Raw genomic sequence first — 17,827 nt, forward strand, 5'->3', positions numbered from 1 at the left:
TGCAACACTTGTATTTGCAAATTCGTTTTACGTGCGCTCAGAATAGAGGCACAAAAATAATTCCATAGCAGAAAGGTACTGTAAAGCTGTGAGATCCCTCTCTATTTCCCCTGCGACATTTACCACTTAAAATTTTTTCCATTTTAGAAAGATAACTGCGCAAGGGAATAACATATGCTTGATTCCAGTATGTTTCTCGTTTACCCGAAGTAACTGATTAATCAGCTGGTAACGACTGTTGTGGAAATCAAGAATTTTTTCTGATTAGGATGAAATCCTAACCAATATATCCACAATGTGGTTATGACAAGTAGCAGTTCTAATTAAAGATCTCTGCAGTTCAGTTCTCACTTATCAAAATGTTAATTCTTGTTATCAGTAAATCATGTATTACTAGTGGAAGCAGTTATATAACAGAAAAAAAAACTATTATCTAACTATTCAACTTTTACCACTGACTGTTCAAGTTTACTGATAACAGAAATTGAATTGATGTCTCATTGTATATGTCTAAATATTATATTATCACCTCCAACCAGTCACAGCAGAAACAGGAGGTTTCTTCTTGATAAAAGGGAGTTTTTCCTTCCCACTATCGCCAAGTGCTTGCTCATTGCTTATTTTAGGGTCTTTACAGTATAAAGCACTGTTCTGATTTGGAGCTGTATAAATAAAACTGAATTGAACTTAACTGAATATCTCCAATGATATATAGCCAAAATTAGTTTGTTATTCAGACTAATATATCCAAGAATGGTTTGTTTATATGTCAGACATATTGGAAATATGTAGGTGTCATCAAGGATAACAATACATTGAATATATTGTGACATTAAGATACTAATTATGATCAAATGGGAAATTACACTTCAGGTCACAAAAATTGTAGAATCAATAACAGTTATTCTGACTTTTGAAAAAGTGTTCTACTGCCATATTAAGGATATCTGTAAATAGTTTTGCTTGACAAAACACAGTTTCTGCAGTTTTGTCAAAAAACAAAAATGTATTGAAGGCCAAATAGCACATCACTATTATCACAAACAAAATTCCCTCCATAAAAAAGGTTGGATTAGGTTTATTTGTCTAAATTGATCCACGCTCAGCATCTATCACTTGCTGTCCATAAGCTCCTGTTTTACCATCATTTACAAATAATTACAGAGCAGTCATCCTCCTCCATTCCAAACCCGGGGTAGAGGGGCTCAGTGAAGTTGCTGTAGAATGTGTGAATGTGTTTGAGGGTCCCAGAGAACACACTATAGAAGGACAGGGTGCCAGCTGGCCAGTCCAGAAAGATTCCAATCCTATGGGAATGAGATGGGTGCCCTAGTATTTCGACATTATGGCCGTCATGCTGAGCAGTGTAGTGATCATCAGAGCAGTACAGACTCCAGGACTGGTCAGTGTAGCCAAAACCAGACAGGTGATATCCCGCCCTCCGACTGATTCCCCTCTTCGCCACAGCTACATCCACCCAGCGTCCTCGCCACTCTACCTCCCAATAATGGTGTTGAGTGAGGCCTTGTTGACAAAGGACTTGGGAGACAGTCTCAAACCTCTCAGGGTGATCTGGGTGTTGCTGTCTCTCTCTGACCCATGTCACCTGCTTTCCACCATCATGAAGAAAGAGAGACTTGGAAGCTGTATTTTTGTCGAACGTCAATGTGCATGCATCTGAGGGAAACACAAATGTGGTATTTTCAGTGTCTATGGTCATCACTAACAGGTTATATGATGAGGGACTGATTTTATTCATACTGATCACTGCTCATTTTTTGATTGTGTATTAAAATTGATTGTGTAGCAAACTGACTCTAAACCACTGTCAATTTATAACTAGAATATGTAATTTATTTTCAGTGACTTCATGCTCACAAATTGTTACTAGGTGTTGCTTTGGGGAAAATAAAATATAAGTGGAAGGGGGAAAATACATTTAAAATCGGGTTAATAAAATACAGAATCAACTTTGGCAAATTCTGCCATCTGCTGGGCAAATAACAAAACAACCTTCCATAGCAGCAAGTGTTACCTGTTTACTGTCTCTACCTTTGTTACATAAATAATCTTCACAAAATTATGAAAAAAGAGGAATTTAAATGAAAATATATATAAATAGTATAACATAATAGTTGAACTATAATGCAGAAAACTGTGTAAACTGTACTGAAAGTAGAGAACAGCTGCGATAGAGGAGGCATGCTCTTCAAAGAAGAGGGGAGAAAATGAGTAGACACAATAGATATGTGTGAATGAGAGGGAGACAGGTTTAACAGTGAAGCTGCAAGGATTTGAGGTGGTGAAGGTAAATTAAATATCTTGGGTCCATGAGCCAAAGCAATGGACAGTGCAGAAGAAAGGTGATGAAGAATAGTGAGACATGCTATGCTGTACAGTTTGACTGACAAAAAGACATGATGCTGAGCTGGGGGTGCATAAATTGAAGATGGTAAGATTTTCATTGGGAATTACAAGGAAAAGTAATTCATTATAGTTACTAGTTACATCTTCAAAAAAGTAACTGTGTTAGTAACTGAGTTACAAGGTTCTAAAAGTAATTAATTACTAGGAAAATTAACTATTGAGTTACTGTAAAAAAAAAATGTTTAACCCTCTGTGGTCGAGGGAATAATTGGCCGTTTTTGACTACTTTTGATTTTACCTCTACATTTCACCTTTAAAAACTATTGTGCAAAAAAGTGATCGTCTGTCAGAAAGTGATTGCCATCAGCGGGAGCACGTGCTACTGCTTAAAGCTGTAGCACCCAGATTACTTACATAGACAGCTACTTCCGTGCAACTGATATAAGGTGTGGTAAGCTGAAGATGGCTTCAACCGTCTGTTTGTTGAAAAATAGTAACGCGACCGCACCGCATTTTCTTGTTAGTAACGTTAACGGCGTTGTAACAATATAAATTGTAATTAGTTCGATTACTCGTTACTGAAAAAAGTAACGCCGTTAGTAATGCCATTATAACACCGTTATTCCCATCAATCGAAATGAGTATATCAGAGCAACAGCTCAGGTTGAGCAATTTGGAGACAAAGTTAGAGTGACAAGGCTGAAATGGTTTGGATATGTGCAGAGAAGGGCATATGGAGCTGCCAGGCAGGAGGAAAAGAGGAAGACCATAGAAAAAATTTCAACGATGTAGTGAAGGTTAAGATGCAGAGGGTTGGTGTGACAGATGAGGAAGAAAAAGAAGTCACATAAAACTTACAGTTTTTTAATGTTGCTTTCAAGAAACATTCTGCATTAGGGTCCACACTGCAGATAAAATGATAAATGATGAACATTTATTAATAACAGACAGTTAAATTATGTGTTATAGTTGCATTATATATATATATATATATATGTGTGTATATATATATATATATATATATATATATATATATATATATATATATATATATATATATATATATATATATATATATATATTCCATTGTATTACCTAAGTTTTTCAAGTTTATCACCATGAACAGAGATCAGCTTAATGCCGGAGTCCTGAAGGTAGTTGTAACTCAGATCCAATTCCCTCAGTTGGTAGGAGTTGGAGCTCAGTGCTGAAGTCAAATGCGTACAGCCCACTTCTGTGACTCCACAAAATGTCAGCCTATAAAGGTAGTGTATTCACATTTGATTCAGTTTTAGGTGCTTTCAAAGATTTATTTTGCATGTTCATAGGATGTTTATATGAATAACATTCAAAGTATCCAATAATGATGAAGGAAGCAAAGATTATGTTACTTTTAATTGAAAGCCATCTTACCTTAATGTCTTCAGTGTACAGCTTGTATTTGCAAGTCCATTAGAGAGCAACTTTATCTCCGAGTCCTGCAGGTCATTCCCACTCAGATCAAGCTCCTTCAGCTGTGAGATGTCAGAACTGATGACCGAGGCAACATCTGCACAGCATTTCTGGAGATTACATTCATTCAATCTGTGGGTAAAAGTATGTTGTGCTCCAATAAGTCATACACATCATAACCAGTGGTACCCCACAAAGTTAAAAACTATAGGTTGAACTAAGCTATTTTTTCATAGCTATAGACAGCTTTGTCATTACACTCATGTAGGCCATCATATTCGTTAAGTGTATAGGAATTTCTTTTATTTATGTATTAATCATATTATTTGCCTTGGTGCCACTGGATTTTAGCATGTCTCACACTCATACAGTTAGACAGATGGTGGGGGTCTGGTAAGGAAGTTGGGGGAAGCAGACAACTCCACAGGAAGAATCTTTTGTCTCTTCTACGACTCTGGGAGGTAGCAAGGGAGTGTGAGCCTTAAGGTGTGAAACAGCTGTGTACTGCCTTTTGGTCCTGAAGAAGGTACTTAACTGAGAGTCATGCTAGGCTCAGGGTGAGACTCTGCTCACCGTCTGCCCCACGATCATGCATGCTCTCCACCAAGCTTGGTTTTCTGTTCTTTGTTTTGATTAAAGAATGTTAGCTACCGCTCACCGCTTGTCTGCAGGCTTTATTTAATGGAAAACTTCCACAACATTAAGTCCACTTATCCTAAGTGATCTGACCTTAAAGTCTTGAGTTTACAGTGCTGACTTCTGAGACCAGAACAAAGCAGCTGGAAATCTGGACCATGTAGGTTATTTCCACTCAAGTCCAGTTCTCTGACTTGGGTCGAGTCAGAGCTGATAGCCGAGCCAATGGGTTCACAGCATTTCTGTGACAGGTTACACCAACTGAGTCTGAAAAGTGGTCACAATGATGTTACTTAGACATATTAATAAGTCATTTTAGCATCACATATGGAAAGCACATTCATCATTATAATCGTGCTGTAATTTTTTCACACATAGATTTTAGTTTTGATTTTGGCATAAATTTGATCAATACCAATAGTAACCTCTTGGACTGAAAAATAAAGCAAATACAAAAATGACAGAAACTGCAGTTTCTCAAACAGCCACTTGAAAATGATGCCAAAACCAAATTGAATTCTGCAGGCGACAGTGTTAATATGCCTACCATTACTCTAGACAGTTTGAGGTCTTGGTGTCTTTTTAAAACTCCTGACTTTCAGGTTGATTTTCTGAAAAATTAACAAATTAACCCAAAAGTCAAGTCTTGCTGTATGTTTAATTGTTCAAGGAGCCTTTCCAAAATGTCTGAGATTTGCATTCAGTTTTTGTTTACAGGAAAATGTCTTTTTAATGTTTGCAAAGTAATTATATTTTTGGATACACACAAGTCATGAGCCTGTCTACCTGAACAGTTCAGCTCAAATAATAATTTCTTTTGCAGAATTCTTTTGGTAGCTAACTTCTGAGTAAACAGCCTGAGTTCTGGGCTACGAAATCCTGTCTTATGTTCGCTATTTTATTTCTGTCTGCAGTTTGGTGTATGGTAATTCACCATACACCAAAAATTGAATTTAAGTCCATAGAGACTGAACAATGCGATCCATTCATTCGCTTATCCTTTTCAGGGTCGCTGGAGCCTATTCCAGCTGTCATAGGCCGAGAGGCGGGGTACACCCTGGACAGGTCGCCAGTCTGTCGCAGGGATAACACACAGAGGCAGACATCCTGTTACGACCCTAGCTGGGCCTCCTGAAACTGCCCTTGTGTGGGCGTGGTGTTTTTCTCCGCCTCCTCCTCTCTTGCCACTCCTACCCCCTCTGTCTCTCTCACTCTCCTCTCTCCCCAGGACACAGCTGCTCTTGGTTAGCCTCGTTTCCCACCTGAATCCAGTCAGCAATCACCTCTGAGGTTATTTAAGCTGCGGATGAGCTGTGAGCAGGGTGGGTGTTCTCTGGTGTCTTTGCTTGGTGTTTGGTTATCCTGCTCATAGTGTGGAGTTGTGGAAGCAGTATAGCTGCTTTACGTGAGTAGTGTGAGCTTGTGGGCCTCGGCAGCAGTACAGCTAGCTGCTGCTAGTGACAGGGTGAGCTTGTGGGCCCCTGGAAGTGCCTCCTCATGGTGTGGAGTTTTTGTTTGGTTGTGTTCTTTGTTGTTGCAACCTTTTCCTTTTTCTAAGTGTTGTTGGTCAAACGGCGTTGCCGGCTCTTTATGTTAAGATTATTTATAATAAAGACTATTTTATTTACTAGACCTCTGTCTGTTTTCCTTTCATTCTGTTCTGGACCCATTTGTTACTGGTCCCCTCACTTGCACGCCTAGACCCCTTCAGGGGGAACGTAACACATCCATTCACACTCACATTCACACCTATGGGCAATTTGGATTGATCAATTAACCTATCCCCACTAACTGCATGTCTTTGGACTGTGGGAGGAAGCCGGAGTACCCGGGGAGAACATGCAAACTCCAAACAGAAAGACCCCAGCCTGATGATGCAGTTGAACTCAGGACCTTCTTGCTGTGTGGCAACAGTGCTAACCACTGTGCCACCGTGCTGCCCATGAAAAATGCGATCCTGAGAGGAAATCAGAGTTGGATGTTATTTGTTATTGGATTCTGGGGAGAGGCTCTTAGAACAAAGACAATAGAAGAAGGAGAGTAAAGCTACAGTGGTATGAAACTGCATAACAGGAAAAGAGGCCTGTACGACAAAGCAGGATTTTGGCTAATTCAGGCAATTTGGGGTTAACTCTGTGTTCTCAGTAGTATAGTAGTGGTTCACTGTAACTTACTGTACAGTGCCGTACCTGTTATAGACATTCATATCATTAGTCATTGTGCTCCTTTCAGTCTGCATTGCATGTATAATCGCTTCATATTCTTGTAATACTATAGTTTTGTCTTCTATTTCATTAGCTTTGTCTTTTATCTATTATCTATTATCTTTGTGTTTATTAGTCAGATACTAACGATGCCACGCCATTCGTGTGATTGTGTTCAATCCAAAATGACAAACTTATCCAGTTAACCACATTTATGTGACCGCTTATCTAATTGCTTATGTAAAGGTGAGTGAAGCCAGAAAAGGGAAAGACATTCTGGGAATTTGTTGAACTTGCTTCCTAGTACAGAACAGTTTTACAGAGGTTCCATTTACCTGAGAGTTTCCAGTCTACACTGTGGATTTCTTAGTCCAGCAGCTAGCAGAGATACACCTGAATCCTTCAAACTGTTGTTACTCAGATCAAGAGTTTTAAGCCGAGATGAGCCTGATTTTAAGAGTGAAGCCAAATTTCCACAGCAACCCTCTCTTAGCTTGCACTGATTCAACCTGCAAAACAGTATTCTTTTTAATTTTTTTTTTACCAGAAAACATAAATTGTGATTAAATTCAAGTCAAAAAAGGAATTCAAGTGTGTCAACGTTCAAGCTGGTGTGACCTCAGAATTTCCAGTTTGCAAAACTGGCTACACATGCCCACACACAGAGCCTTCAGATGCACTTCCTGGAAATCATTAGCACTCAGGTCAAGGTCTTTGAGTTGGGTAAACTCTGTACTGACAGCAACAGCCAGTGCTTTACAGCAGTCTCCTTGAAGCTGACAATTGTTTAATCTAAAAAAAAAAAAAAAGACAAGAAAAAGCACACACCGTTGGTGAAGCACAGCAATGAAAGCAATTAGTAAGATAGTAAGTTAACTGTAAATGGTACAATTTAATAGCACTCATGAGAGCAAACAGCAAACCCAGACCACAAGTCCTCTGGCCAGAAGAAGAAGGGTTTCTGTTCTGTTTTCAGAGACATGTTGTGCATCGTATAATTTCTTAAACACTGCTAACAAAACCTCAAACTCTTCAGTTTGCAATGTGGACTCCTTAATCCGGCGGAAAGCAACTTCACCCCTGAATCCTTCAGCTTGTTCCCACTTAGGTCTAGAGCTGTTAAATGAGAGGAGGTTGAGCTAAGTGCAGAGGCCAAAGCTTCACAGCAGTTTTCCGTGAGGTTGCAATGATTTAGCCTGGAAGAGAAAAGTATGTTTTATCTTTGTGAATTTTTGAACAAGAAAGTAATCATGCAAAGATCAAAGAATGTTTGCATTGTTACATAGAAATTCAGTTTGTCTGAGGGTTGGAGAATGATTGAAACTAACAATATCGTCATGTGGGTAAACTTACAGAGCATGTTTGGAGGAAGTAATTACTGTCAGCAGCTTCACCATTCCCTCCTCTGATTTTATGTACTTCTTTAAGTCAAACTCTTCCTCAGTTGTCTCTGATGTCATCAGCTCAAACGTAAGAGCTGACCACTGAGCTGATGACATCTTTTTGGCATCAAGCCTCCCAGAGCTCACAAAACTTTGAACCTCCTGCACTAAAGCTTCCTCTTTGAGCTCACTCAGACAGTGGAACAAGTTGAGGTTGGCGTCTGCTTCTTCACTGATCTTTTCCTTGATGAACTGGATTGTTCTTGATACATCTTCCTCTCCTTCTACATCCAAATCCAGTATTTTACAGAGAAGCTCCTGGTTTGATTTCAGTGAGAGTCCCAGAAGGAAGCGAAGAAAGAGGTCCCAATGGCCATCTGTACTCTCTAAGGCTTTTTCGATGGCTGTTTTATGAAAATTGAATACAGACTTGAATTGCCATCTTGTGTAAATCCGTTTCAGGTATCCAAGGAAAACATTTTCCTTTCTTTTCATGTACAAGTAATGGGCATACACAGCTGCTAAAAATTCCTGGATGGTCAAGTGTACAAAGCTAAAAACTTCTCGTCTGTTTCCTCCCTCCATTACGAAGATCTCTGTGCAAACCCCTGAGTAGATGGTTGCCTCCTTGACATGTATGCCACATTCTTTCAAGTCAGCCTCATAGAAGATTGATCTTCCTTTCTCCAGCTGACGGAACGCAAGTTCTGCTAACTTCAATAGGACATTGTTACTTTTCAATGGATAGTGTCCTTCAACCATTCGGTCCGTCTGGCAGATAAGGAGATATGCATACATCTCAGTGAGAGTGTTGGGTATGACTCCTGTCATATTTTTGCGGACCATTTTCTTCATCACAGTAACAGTGATCCAGCAGAAAACTGGTATTTGACACATGATGTATAGGCTTCTTGATGATTTTACATGGTTGATGACCCTGAGGGCAAGGCTATCATCATGTAAACTTCTCTTAAAGTATTCTTCCCTCTGGGCATTACCAAAGCCCTTCACCTCTGTCCACTGGTGGATGTGCTTTCGAGGGATGCGGTGGGCTGCCGCAGGTCTGGAGGTAATCCAGATGAGTGCATTGCCAAGCAAATCTCCAGTGATGAGGTTTGTGATGAGCACATCAAGTGGGGCCGGCTCCGTTTCATCCCTCAAGACCTTGTTGTGTTTAAAATTCAAGGGGAGAAGAGTCTCATCGAGGCCATCAAAGATGAAGAGAACTTTGCAGTTTGCTCCCAGCTTCTCAAGAGGTTTTGTCTCTGGAAAGAACTGGTGGATAAGTTGCATTAGGCTGTAGTCTTTCTCACCTATAGTGGTATTTATTTCACGGAAAGGAAGTGGGAAGAGCAAGGTGATGTCCTGATTTTCTTCTCCTTCTGCCCAGCTTAGTGTAAATTTCTGAGCACAGACTGTTTTTCCCATTCCAGGAATACCCAAGGTAAGAACTGTTCTGATTCGCTTATTTTGATTGGGTTTGGGTTTGAAAATATTGATAGCTTTGGTGGATTTTTCATCTCCTGACACAAGCGTTGACCTCTGCTGTCTGACCTCATGCTCATCACTGAAGCTTCCCCAGGCTCCTTCAATCATGTGCAGCTCTGTGTAAATTTTCTTTAGGTAGACTGTTTCCCCCTCATCTGCATTCCCCTCATAAATGTTTTGATACTTTTCCTTCAGAGTTGATTTCATTTTTTCTTGGATTGTGTGATGGCCAACTTCTGCTCAAAGAATAAATGAAAAACCTTTAGTTAAGTCTCACTTCTACATGTGGATATATCAGTTTTAAGTTATTAACATTACCTTGTATGTATGTGTGTGACTGTCCTTTATATTCTTACCTTTGTCCACATGATTGCTGGGAACTGAGAAGGAAACAAAGAAAAGAAAGAGCTGTTATGTAACCAAGCTCTTTTGCCTTTCAAACTTTAAACAGTAAAGTTTGTACCTGTAAAAAATGTTTAACCTTTACTATAATCCTCCTTTAGAGTATCAGCCCACAGCTTGAGTTTCATCCTCATCAGTATATCCTCAGTAACAGCAACAGCACCATCATAGCCAAATGTTTGCACCAACAGATCCACAGTGCCTGTTCTGTCCATCCCATCAACCCGAGACTTTGGAATGTGCGTGAATCCTTCAAGCACATTACTTGAAAGGTACCAGTGGAAAGTCCTGAGTTGCTTGTCGACCATTTCTTCCAAAATACGAAGAAGCAGCTCTGGAACACGGGCCATAGTTACGTGTCATGTAATTAGTTGCACTGCTTGTTTTCGTGTGTCCATCCTCTGCTTGAGTTCAAATGCAGAAGCACTTTCAGTTTTGAGTTCATCTAGTCTGCTGTTGTTGTTGTCGTCTCGCCCACTTCCTGCTGACCTCACAGTCATGTAATCAGATAGAAACTGCTCTCACTGCACACAGTTAAGAGCCGGGTTTTTACTGTAAGTGCTTTACCCCTGCCCTTTCTGTCTGTTTTTCATAGAAGTCAGTACAGTATATGGAAGAACAGGTTCAGCTAGTCCACTGAAGGTGGTGGTATGTGGATATGGGGGTTGCTTACAGTAATAAAGTAATAATAAAGTAAAGTAACAGACAAGATCCCTTTTTATAAAGTGCTTTGTACAAATAAATGTGACTCACATTATAAATTTATGAAAAACATCAGGTAAGATTTCACTTTATTGTTGTCAGAAAAGTTGAATCTGACCTGATTGTTATAAGCCTTACCTTATATACACATAGAAGAACCATAGGACCTAAGTCAAACCTGTACACAGTTTCAGAGGTATTGGTAGTGCAAATCTATATTTTGACATATATTTTAATATCTTTAGTTCTTCTGTGCTCTGTCCAAGATTTTAGCAGCTTTTGGGTTATCCCACTGATTTTATAGGCTAAAAGTTTATTATTTTGGTTCAAAGTCACCATTCTTATTGACCTCATACTTGCCTTTCTCAGCAACATACCTTCTTATGTGCAAGTCAGCGCATGACAGTCTTGGAATATTTAACATTTTTTTTTACTGTGTAATGCAAATATTTTGTCTTGGGCAATAGCTTATAATTTAGGTGTTTCAAAAGGTTGTCAGGTTTCCACAAATAGAAATGTACATGTGTACTTCCTGAAAAATCTTTTGAAATGGCCTGATTCATGATATAAGCAAAAGGTTATATAAAAAAAGAACAAAACAAAAAAAATTACCACACAACCATATACCATACAACTGATTAATATTGTGCTTTCTGTTATCATTAAATTTTTCTTATATGAACATTATACATATTAGTTTAACATAAAATGGAGGAGAAGCAGAGGAAAATGGATGAATGGATGCATTCCATGCAAACAGTGACACTGCCACACCTCTGTACCATTTAAACTTGGGTGCTTGGAAACTTGGAAAAATTGCCTTTTTGCCCACACTCTTTTCTCCAGCTCTCCATTTATATGTATTGAAGAGAGATAATATTAGTATATCTCCTTTGGTTGGCTGCTGTCATGGTCCTGGGTCTGATGACAAAGTGTTTTGATTATCAATATTCTGTGATTTTGTGGTTTTTCAAGATTTAGTCTTTGTATTTCTAGCTCCCTTAGTTGTTCTTTAGTATTTTGTGATTTCTAGTTTTTAGGTTTTGTTAGTGTGCCTCCCCTGTGTTCCTTGTGTTACGTCTAATCATCCTTGTCTCTATGTTTGTTATTTCCTGTTTCACTTTGACAGTCCCGTGTCTTGTGTTAGATTATTCTGTTTTGCTTCCTCCCTGTCTCATGTGCTTATGTAAATGGACTGATTCTTATATAGCGCTTTTCTACTCTCCCGGAGTACTCAAAGCGCTCTAAATTTATGTGTGTGTGAGTGTGACATTGAGGGAAATTTAAAACTGCTGGCTAAGGGTAAACGTAAATTCAGTAAAATTATAATTCACGTCGGCAGTAATGACACCCGGTTACGTCAATCAGAGGTCACTAAAATCAATATTGAATCGGTGTGTAACTTTGTCAAAACAATGTCGGAGCTTTCTCTGGTCCCCTCCCCAATCAGACCAGGAGTGACATGTTTAGCCGCATGTTCTCCTTAAATTGTTGGCTGTCTGAGTGGTCTTCAAATAATGATGTGGGCTTCATAGATAATTGGGAAACTTTCTGGAGGAAACCTGGTCTTGTTAGGAGAGACGGCATCCATCCCACTTTGGATGGAGCAGCTCTTATTTCTAGAAATATGGACAAATTTATTAAACCCCCCAAAATATGACTATCCAGAGTTGGGACCAGGAAGCAGAGTTGCAGTCTTACACGCCTCTCTGCAGCTTCTCTCCTCCTGTTACCCCCCCAAAAACCCATCTCCATAGAGACTGTGTCAGCTCCCAAACAGACAAAAAACAAACTAAAAAACAGCAATAAACAACTTAAACATAAAAAAATCACAAAGAAAGAACAATACAGTATCCACATCTGAACCAAAGAGTAAAACAGTGATTATTAAATATTAGGTCTCTTTCTTCCAAGTCTCTGTTAGTACATGACTTAATAATTGATCAACAAATCGATTTACTCTGCCTTACAGAAACCTGGTTGCAGCAGGATGATTATGTTAGATTAAATGAATCAACACCCCCGAGTCATTCTAACTACCAGAAATCTCGAAGCAAAGGCTGAGGGGGCGGTGTGGCAGCAATTTTTCACACCAGCCTATTAATCAACTAAAGTCCAAGACAGACTTTTAATTCATTTGAAAGCCTGATGCTTAGCCTTGTCCACCCCAGCTGTAAAACTCAGAAACCAGTCTTATTCGTTATCGTCTATCGTCCACCTGGGCCTTACACAGAGTTTCTCTCTGATTTCTCAGACTTTTTATCTGATTTAGTGCTCAGCTCAGATAAAATAATTATTGTGGGTGATTTTAACATTCATGTAGATGCTAAAAATGACAGCCTCACCATGGCATTTAATCTGTTATTAGACTCAATTGGCCTCAAATCAGAAGTACCTGACTCCGTGGTATAATTCTCAAACACGTACCTTAAAGCAGATAACTCATAAGCTGGAGAGGAAATGGCGTGTCACAAATTTAGAAGATCATATTTTAGCCTGGGGAAATTGTTTATTGCTTTATAAGAAAGCCCACCGTAAAGCTAGAACATCTCACTACTCATCACTGATTGAAGAACAATCCTAGGTTTTTCTTCAGCACTGTAGCTAGGCTGAGAAAAAGTCAGAGCACTGTTCAGCCAACCATCCCTTTAAGGTTAACTAGTAATGACTTCATGAACTTCTTCACAAATACAATTTTAATCATTAGAGAAAAAAATTACCCATAACCATCTCACAGATGTAATATTATCTACAGCTAAATTAAGTACGATCGATATTCACTTAGACTCTTTTTCTCCAATTGATCTTTCTGAGTTAACTTCAATAATTACTTCCTCCAAACCATCAACGTGTCTTTTAGACCCCATTCCCACAAAACTGCTCAAAGAAGTCCTGCCATCAATTAATGCTTCAATCTTAAATATGATCAACCTATCTCTAATAATCAGCTATGTACCACAGGCCTTCAAGATGGCAGTAGTTAAACCTTGACTTAAAAAGCCATCTCAAGACCCAGCTGTTTTAGCTAATTATAGGCCAATCTCCAACCTTCCTTTCATTTCAAAAATCCTAGTAGTTGTCAAACAACTAACAGATCATCTGCAGAGGAATGGCTTATTTGAAGAGTTTCAGTCAGGTTTCAGAGCTCATCACAGCACAGAAACAGCTTTAGTGAAGGTTACAAATGATCTTCTTATGGCCTCTGACAGTGGACTCATCTCTGTGCTTGTCCTGCTAGACCTCAGTGCTGCGTTCTATACTGTTGACCATAATATCCTATTAGAGCGATTAGAACATGCTGTAGGTACTACAGGTACTGCACTGCAGTGGTTTGTATCATATCTATCTAATAGACTCCAGTTTGTTCATGTAAATGGAGAGTCCTCTTCACACACTAAGGTCAACAATGGTGTTCCACAGGGTTCAGTGCTAGGACCAATTCTGTTTACATTATACATGCTTCCCTTAGGCAGTATCATCAGAAGACATAGCATACATTTTCACTGCTATGCAGATGACACCCAACTCTATCTATCCATGAAGCCAGATAACACACACCAATTAGTTAAACTGCAGGAATGTCTTAAAGACATAAAGACCTGGATGGCCTCTTTCTGCTCCTTAATTCAGATCAAACTGAGATTATTGTACTCAGCCCTGAAAATCTTAGAAATATGGTATCTAACCAGATTCTTACTCTGGATGGCATTACCTTGGCCTCCAGTAACACTGTGAGGAACCTTGGAGTCATTTTTGACCAGGACATGTCCTTCAATGCACACATTAAACAATTATGTAAGACTGCTTTCTTCCATTTGTGCAACATCTCTAAAATTAGAAATATCCTGTCTCAGAGTGACGCTGAAAAACTAGTTCATGCATTTATTACTTCCAGGCTGGACTACTGTAATTCATTATTATCAGGATGTCCTAAAAACTCCCTGAAAAGCCTTCAGTTAGTCAGTACTGCAGCAACAGTACTGACAGGGACTAGAAAGAGAGAGCAGATTTCTCCTGTATTGGCTTCCCTTCATTGGCTCCCTGTTAAATCCAGAATTCAAAATCCTGCTCCTTACATACAAGATCTTAAATAATAAGATAAGATAAGATAAGATAAGATAAGATAAGATAAGATAAGATAAGATAAGATAAGATAAGATAACCTTTATTAGTCCCACATGTGGGAAATTTGTTTTGTCACAGCAGGAAGTGGACAGTGCAAAAGTTATGAAGCAAAAATTTGAATAAAATAAAATAAGAATAAATACAGTACACAACTGTACAGAATAGAATAAAATAAAATACTATATACAGTAGAATAAAATAGAATAAAATATACAATAAGATAAAAATAGAGTACAAATGCTATATACAACTGAGTAAAAAATACAACGATGCCAGAAAAGATTATTGCACATTAGTGTTATTGCACATGTGTGGATGTGTGTGTTTGATCAGTTAAAGTCTTTGTTGTGGAGTCTGACAGCAGTGGGGAGGAAAGACCTGCGAAATCTCTCCGTCCCGCACCGTGGGTGCCGCAGTCTCCCACTGAAGGAGCTGCTCAGTGCTGTCACAGTCTCATGCATGGGGTGGGAGATGTTGTCCAACAGGGATGACAGCTTAGCCGCCATTCTCCTGTCACTCACCACCTCCACTGGGTCCAGAGGGCATCCTAGAACAGAACTGGCCCTTCGGATCAGCCTGTTCAGTCTCTTCCTGTCCCCAGCAGAGATGCTGCCACCCCAGCAGACCACACCGTAAAAGATGGCTGAGGCCACCACAGAGTCATAGAAGGTCTTCAGGAGTGGGCCCTCTACTCCAAACGACCTGAGTCTCCGCAGCAGGTACAGTCTGCTCTGCCCTTTCCTGTAGAGGGCGTCTGAGTTATGAGTCCAGTCCAGTTTGTTGTTCAGATGAACACCAAGGTACCTGTAGCTGTCCACAGCCTCAATGTCCATACCTTGGATGTTCAGTGGTTGCAGTGGAGGATGTTTGTGCTCTGCGAAGTCTACCACCAGCTCCTTGGTTTTACTGGCATTGATCTGGAGGTAGTTCAGCTGGCACCAGTCCACAAAGTCCTGAGTCAGTCCTCTGTACTCCTTGTCGTCCCCATCAGTGATGAGGCCGACTATTGCAGAGTCATCAGAGAACTTTTGCAGGAAGCACTGGGTGGAGTTGTGGGAGAAGTCTGCAGTGTAGATGGTGAAGAGGAACGGAGCCAGAACCGTTCCCTGTGGGGCCCCCGTCTGCAGACTCGACCCTGTCCGACACACAGCCCTGAGTCCTCACATACTGTGGTCAGTCGGTGAGGTAGTCCAAAATCCAGGTAGTGAGGTGATGGTCCACTCCAGAGTTCTCAAGCTTGTCCTTCAGAACCGAGGGAAGAATAGTGTTGAAGGCACTGGAGAAATCAAAGAACATGATTCTCACAGTTCTCCCAGCGGTCTCCAGGTGAGCGAGGGAACGATGTAGGAGGTGAATGACGGCATCATCCGCTCCAATGCCAGGCTGGTAGGCAAACTGAAGTGGGTCCAGTGATGAGCTCACCAGGTGCCGAAGCTGAGCCAGGACCAACCGCTCCAGGGTCTTCATCAGGTGGGATGTCAGAGCCACCGGCCTGTAGCTGTTGAGGTCCTTGGGGTGTGAAGTCTTTGGCACTGGTACAACACAGGAGGTTTTCCAGAGCTGTGGGACTCTTCCCAGCCTCAGGCTCAGGTTGAAGAGGTGCTCCATCACCCCGCACAGTTGGTCCGCGCAGGACCTGACGACCCTCGAGCTGATGCCATCTGGACCCGATGCCTTCTTGGCTTTAATCCTCCTCAGTTCCCTCCTGACCTGGGTGGTTGAGAGAGACAGGCTGGAGTCTTGTGTTGAGTGTGTATTGGATGCTGTTGTTGGGGGTTGGGAGGAGTGAGCAGGGTGAATAGAGGAGGTCAGGCCCCATCTTATCTTAATGACCTTGTAGTACCATATCACCCTATTAGAGCACTTTGCTCTCGCACTGCAGGCCTACTTGTTGTTCCTAGAGTATTTAAAAGTAGAATGGGAGGCAGAGCCTTCAGTTTTCAGGCCCCACTTCTATGGAACCAGCTTTCAGTTTGGATTCGGGAGACAGACAGTATCTCTACTTTTAAGATTAGGCTTAAAACATTCCTTTTTGCTAAAGCATATAGTTAGGGCTGGATGAGGTGACCCTGAATCCTCCCCTAGTTATGCTGCAATAGGCATAGGCTGCTGGGGGATTCCCATGATGCATTGAGTTTTTCCTTTTCAGTCACCTTTTTCACTCACTTTGTGTTAATAGACCTCTCTGCATTGAATTGTACTTGTTATTAATCTCTGTCTCTCTTCCACAGCATGTCTTTATCCTGTTTTCCTTCTCTCACCCCAACCGGTTGCAGCAGATGGCCGCCCCTTCCATCCTGGTTCTGCCCGAGGTTCCTTCCTGTTAAAGGGGAGTTTTTCCTTCCCACTGTCGCCAAAGCGCTTGCTCATACAGGTTTGATTGTTGGGTTTTTCTCTGTATGTATTATTGTAGGGTCTACCTTACAATATAAAGCGCCTTGGGGCAACTGTTGTTGTGATTTGGCGCCATGTAAATAAAATTCAATTCAATTCAATTCAATTCAATTGAGAAGTGTGTGTGTGTGTGTGTGTGTGTGTGTGTGTGTGTGTGTGTGTGTGTGTGTGTGCGTGTGTGATTAGTCCCAGCTGTGTTTCCCTCCTGGTCCACAGAGGAAGACAGAGGTCCAAACACTTACAGAGTAGGGTTAGGGGTTGCCACTTCAGCATGCAGTCAGGTTCTATACTCTTGCTGATGACCTACTAATTTTATTCAGAAGTTTTGCAACAGGGACACATGTAAAAGTTGCAGGACACCAGCCCTCGAGTACTGGACTTTGAGACCCCTGCCCTAGATGGTATGTAACTAAATCACACTGGCTTTCTTACTAACGATCATCTATCTGTATTGTTATTACTATTTCTGAGTAAATGTAAGACATGTACATGATTATAGTGAACAAATAATAAAAATAAACACATTTGAGAAATTACAAAATAATAAGGAATAAAATGCTGTAAAGTATACTGGCTGTTGTTTGCAAATGATTTATTGGGACTTAAATAACATGATTTTAGACCTGTTAATTAAACAAACAACATATTGTTATTAACTAATACCCACAAATTCTC

At 40.3% G+C, this 17,827-nt stretch overlaps 1 protein-coding gene across 1 annotated transcript; it reads right to left on the reverse strand.

Annotated features, from left to right (window-relative positions):
- Positions 1 to 766: 766 nt before the first annotated feature.
- On the reverse strand, positions 767 to 10,321 carry LOC120433834 (NACHT, LRR and PYD domains-containing protein 3-like). Its single transcript, XM_039600780.1, has 10 exons — positions 10,011 to 10,321; positions 9,886 to 9,909; positions 8,013 to 9,765; positions 7,278 to 7,855; positions 6,995 to 7,168; positions 4,549 to 4,722; positions 3,781 to 3,951; positions 3,463 to 3,624; positions 3,226 to 3,272; positions 767 to 1,677 (listed from the first exon to the last, which is right to left on the reverse strand). Exons 1-4 carry the CDS (start codon positions 10,279 to 10,281, stop codon positions 7,672 to 7,674), a joined length of 2,232 nt encoding a protein of 743 aa, XP_039456714.1. The 5' UTR covers positions 10,282 to 10,321; the 3' UTR covers positions 767 to 1,677; positions 3,226 to 3,272; positions 3,463 to 3,624; positions 3,781 to 3,951; positions 4,549 to 4,722; positions 6,995 to 7,168; positions 7,278 to 7,671.
- Positions 10,322 to 17,827: the final 7,506 nt, after the last annotated feature.

The sequence above is a fragment of the Oreochromis aureus genome, linkage group 17 (genome assembly GCF_013358895.1).
Source record: "Oreochromis aureus strain Israel breed Guangdong linkage group 17, ZZ_aureus, whole genome shotgun sequence".
Lineage (NCBI taxonomy): Eukaryota > Metazoa > Chordata > Actinopteri > Cichliformes > Cichlidae > Oreochromis > Oreochromis aureus.

Coding starts and splice junctions, on each gene's coding strand:
- LOC120433834 (XM_039600780.1), bottom strand. CDS start 10,281: ATGGCCCGTGTTCCAGAGCTGCTTCTTCGTATTTTGGAAGAAATGGTC. Junction 9,910..10,010: donor AAAGGAGGATTATAGTAAAG/GTTAAACATTTT, acceptor TTTCCTTCTCAG/TTCCCAGCAATCATGTGGAC. Junction 9,766..9,885: donor CAGCAATCATGTGGACAAAG/GTAAGAATATAA, acceptor TTCTTTGAGCAG/AAGTTGGCCATCACACAATC.